The sequence below is a fragment of the Malus domestica genome, chromosome 06 (assembly GCF_042453785.1).
Source record: "Malus domestica chromosome 06, GDT2T_hap1".
Lineage (NCBI taxonomy): Eukaryota > Viridiplantae > Streptophyta > Magnoliopsida > Rosales > Rosaceae > Malus > Malus domestica.
The window spans coordinates 2,075,279-2,080,199 of NC_091666.1; the positions used below are offsets into that span (position 1 = coordinate 2,075,279).

General features: G+C 44.4%; 1 protein-coding gene across 1 annotated transcript; it reads left to right on the forward strand.

The window, feature by feature from the left end:
• The first annotated feature begins 2,035 nt into the window (after positions 1 to 2,035).
• Positions 2,036 to 3,349, forward strand: LOC103436799 (F-box/kelch-repeat protein SKIP25). The gene has a single exon (XM_008375253.4). It carries the CDS (start codon positions 2,125 to 2,127, stop codon positions 3,256 to 3,258), a length of 1,134 nt encoding a protein of 377 aa, XP_008373475.3. The 5' UTR covers positions 2,036 to 2,124; the 3' UTR covers positions 3,259 to 3,349.
• The last annotated feature ends 1,572 nt before the right edge of the window (positions 3,350 to 4,921 follow it).

The following is a 4,921-nucleotide window of genomic DNA, read 5'->3' on the forward strand; positions in this document are numbered from 1 at the left end:
TTGTCGAGACAAGTGTTGTTCGCCATTTGGATTGGAAGAGCTTGGAAGGAATGCGCCTCATTGGGCAGTGGAAGAGTGGTAGACTCTGGGCGTGAGATTTGAGTTGGGAAATGTCAAATCTGTGAAAAAATGTGGTGAGAATGCCCCCGGCTCGATGGTAGGTCCGGATGGTTGAGATAGTCTTGGGCCGACTTGGGCTGCTTGGAAAGCCACGAGAGCAGGCTAGGCCGTGAGAGTGGGCTGCTTGACTGAAGCTGGCTGGGCCACGGGAACGTGCTGCTCGACTGGAGCTGGCTGGACCACGGGAATGGGCTGCTCATCGGGAGCAGGCTGGGTGACGAGAGCAGGCTGCTTGGCAGGAGCAGGTTGGGCCACGGGAGTGAGCTGCTCGACGGAAGCAGGCTGGGCCACGGGAGTGGGCTGCTCGTCGGGAGCAGGCTAGGTCACGAGAGCAGGCTGCTTGGCAGGAGCAGGCTGGACCACGGAAGTAGGCTGCTCGTTGGGAGCAGGCTGGGTCACGAGAGCAGGCTGCTTAGCAGGAGCAGGCTGGACCACGGGAGTGGGCTGCTCGTTTGGAGCAGGCTGCTTGGCAGGAGCAGGTTGCTTGGCAGGAGTAAGCTGCTCGTCGGGAGCAGGTTGGGTCACGAGAGCAGGCTGCTTGGCAGGAGCAGGCTGGGCTGCGAGAGCAGGTTGCTTGGCGGGAGCAGGCTGGGCCGGAAGAGCAGGTTGCTTGGCGAGAACATGCTGCTTAGTATGTGATGCAAGCAAATGCGAGGCTTGGGCCGGGGCCCGTGCAAACTTGGATGGCACGACTTGGGCCGTGGCCTTGATGCCGTGAGCCTTGGATGGCACGGCTCGAGCCGTGGTGAAGGCACCATGGACCTCGCCACGGATGGCTACCGAGGTAGCCACCGTGGTGGTTCCCATGGTGGAAACTCGTGGTGGTGGTGCTGCTCCACTTATTGTCGCATTTAGCCTCACAGATCTCCGCAATCCCATTTCTTGAACATTAGAATTTTCACTTGTGGAATTTTCTAAATTTCTAGCCATTATATTTTGCTTATACGTTTTATCAAAGAACCTTTGCAAGTAAAAAATTCTAATAATAAGAACGTATGAAAAATATTCAAATGGACTAGAAAATAAAGAAAAAACCTTTTTGTGCGAGAGTCTTCTACGAGTATGGATTTCAACTCTCAATGAAAGCACCAATTTGTGGATGCAAATTTCTTCCTCCTTGATCTTGGACAATTTTGCACCTACAAAACAATTAACACCTTAGGTTAAGGCCAAGAGCCTCACGCGCCCACGATGAATGGGGGGGGGGGCTTTGGCCGAAGAACCTCCGATGCCAAAGTTAGAATTTAGAGAGAAAGAGTGTTTAGAGAATTTTGGGATTTTTGCCAAAGTATTGGAAATTAGGTTTTTGGTGAGAATGAGAGCCTATTTATAGGGATACGGTTCTTGATTTAGGTTAAATTTAGGAGTTATGGGAATAATTGACTAATTAATTTAGCAAATAAAATTATTGCCAAATTAACTAACTAACTAATGTGATAAAATAGGTGAACATGATGAGATCAACTAGGGTGGCCTGCCATTTGGGATTTTTTGGGTAATTGGTTATGTAATGGGGGATTAATTGGCATAATGGGTCATTTAATTGGTGATTTAATGGATTAATTAGGAAATAAATCCATTAACTCACCAATTAATCTAATTTAAATGGAATGTTTGGAATGGTTACCTTGTGGAGTATATGGATGAAATAACTTTTATTTGTTACCTTCTTTGGGCATTTTTGACTTGGTTAACGGATGATTGCCCGCTGCTCGTGCGTAGGAATCCCGGTATGCCTCAAGGATATTTTTGTCTTCTTTTATCAAAAAATTCACGTGTCGCTTTGTGAATATTTTTGGCTCCACAGATTTGGTTCGTGTTTCAATTTCAAGTGTCCACCCTAGAGGTCGGTTGAGTTCGACAACTCCTTTCTTTATTTATGTATCTTCGCTTCTCACACAAACAAACCAAAACAAAGTTCTAAAGGCGAAAAGGATAACTTTCTTTGCTTTCACTACAAGAATAATATATTTTTCGACAAAATTATTCGTCATAATTTTTCCTATGGCAATGTCAGAGGCAAAGACTTCCATATCTCCCTCAGAAAGAAAGAAACTGAGTCAAAACGACGACCAACATCACCCCCTCCTGCCTGGTCTGCCGGACAGCATAGCCCTACTCTCCCTCTCCCTCGTCCATCCTTCTGTTTTGTTCTCCGTTTGCACCTCATGGCGCCGCCTTATCTACTCCTCCTCCTTCCCTCCTTTTCTCTCTCTCTACGCCCTCTTCTCCTCCTCAGCTTCCGCCACCTCTAATTCCATTCATTTCTACAGATTTGACCCGATCTCCTCCGACTGGCATCCCCTCCCCCCAACCCCTCCCGACCCGCCTCTCCGCCTCGTCCTTCGCCACCCCTCTTTCACATCCCGCAACTTCCCCATCCAATCCGTCTCCGCATCCGGCAACCTAATCCTCCTCGCAGCCACCACCCATAACTTTCTCCACGCTCTCCCTCGCCCTCTGGTCTTCGACCCAGTTACCAGAAACTGGACCTTCGGTCCCCCATTCACCACGCCACGCCGCTGGTGTGTGGTCGGAGTGCTAAGTGGAGTGGTCTACATGGCGAGTGGAATCGGGTCCCATTTCTCTATGGATGTTGCGCGTTCAGTAGAGAAGTGGGACTTAAGCAAATGGAAAAAGTATCAAGTTAATTCGAATGGTTGGGAGAAAGTGAGCGGGCTTCGAGATGGGAGATTCAGCAGAGATGCGATCGACGCTGTGGGATGGAGAGGAAAGCTCTGCATGGTCAATGTTAAGGGACACGCTGCAAAAGAGGGAGCTGTCTACGATGCGGAGAAGGACACGTGGCAAGACATGCCGGAAGGGATGATTATTGGGTGGAGAGGACCGGTGGCAGCCATGGACGAGGACGTGATGTACGTGGTGGACGAGGCCAACGGTGCTTTGAGAAAATACGATCCCAACAAGGATGTGTGGGAAGAGATATTCGAGTCCGAGAGGCTGAGAGGAGCTGATCAGATCGCTGCCGGAGGTGGACGAGTTTGCGTTGTTTGTGGTGGTGAGATATTTGTGGTGGACGTGTCGGCGGCGACGCCGAGGCTTTGGGCTGTACAAACGCCTTCGGGGCTAGAGGCGCTGGCGATTCATATCTTGCCGAGAATGAGCAATGCGGATTGATTAATGAAAATTTTATTTCAACCCATGTAACTTTTTTCTACACAAAGTTATTCTCTACATCTATATTATTATTAACTAAACTATTAATATCTCTTTAAATCTAAATTTAATACCTAAATTACCCTCATAATCCCAATTTAATATGTAAATTTATCTTTAGACCAATGTAGAAAACAAAAACTCTAAATTACTGTTCTACCATTAATTCAAAGTGTGCTTTATCTGAATTAGATTCCCATTGTTTATCCCATTGCTGCTTCATAAACAAGACCAATTCAAACTCACGCACTCCTTGCCACAATAATTAAACTCTACTCCAAAACTCAAAATCATTTTATAAATACACACAGTAGTAATAATAATTATATAAGGACAAATTATATAGAACGATTCTTGTCTGGTTTGTAATGTTATTAAGCTAGCCTTCTCATCTTTATGAAGATGTTAATTGTTATTTTTTATTATTCTGGAAAGTGAGTAGAAGCGGGGTTAAGGCTGGCAAGAGCGATTTCTCTAGCGGTTGAGATCTGTCATTGGTTTTAACCTCATTGACATTGTCTTGGTAGGAGAGAGAGAATGAAGAATTTAAGGTTGCGGGGAGTAGGAGACGATAGTTTTATGCTTGTCCAAATTCTTAAATCCAAATTTTTTATTTCAGATTCCCCAATTCGAAGGAGCATCAGACCCTCAGTTGTCTTTAGAATCAACAGTGGGTTTATTAATAAATTCTAGTTTCGTTATTAATTTCACCTTGTATTTGATCTTAATTATGCAATAGGATAAAAAAGACAATTCACATTTAAAATATAAGTTGGGTGTAGAGAGATGTTATATGAGTTCAAATAAAATTTCCCATTGATTATTTATTAACTTATTTTACAATAAACGTTGTTTTTACCACATATATTTGTACCATTTTCTAATAAAGATGAATACTGGACACATGCGACCCTGATATCCTCCAAATACCCGAGGTAGGCACGTGCTAGCCGACACCCAAAGGTCCATATTAGGATGCATGAGAAATAATAGTTATAAACAATACTTACAAATTTAAATACAATGTTTATGCAATTGAGGAACGTGCTTAGAGCATACAGCTAAACAGAGATACTAGAAAAGAATAATATAAAATTGAAATAAACAAAGGATGGGTCCTACACCGAAAGGACTCGAAGATGCCGACATGGGAGTGCCTTGATGCCAGAATTGTACGCCTCGATTCTAAGTCCTGAGGGGGCGCAAAACAAATATGAGTGGACCAAGTTGATATATATATATAATATTAAAACAATTATTTAATAACGTACTAACTCCCAAAGTTTTATGAAAACATCAATAGCAGGTTTTTCCGAAAACCTTAGCATGCCATAAAACCTTTCATAAAACATATATCGTATATAATGTGCTAACTAGTGGTATCATAATCGACCCGTAGGGCCCTACATCACCCGACCCATAGGCCAAATATATATAAATCTTCATTCGACCTGTAGGCCCCTACATCACCCGACCCGTAGGCTAATATATAAATCTTCATTCGACCCGTAGGCCTCTACATCAACCGAACCGTAGGCCAACATAAGTATCATCGCCCGTAGGCAGAACAGTGACCACTAGATACGCACAAAACCATTGAATCATAATCTTTTCAGCATACATA

Bases quoted from the DNA above. Each gene is read 5' to 3' on its own strand.
- LOC103436799 (XM_008375253.4), top strand. From the start codon at position 2,125: ATGGCAATGTCAGAGGCAAAGACTTCCATATCTCCCTCAGAAAGAAAG.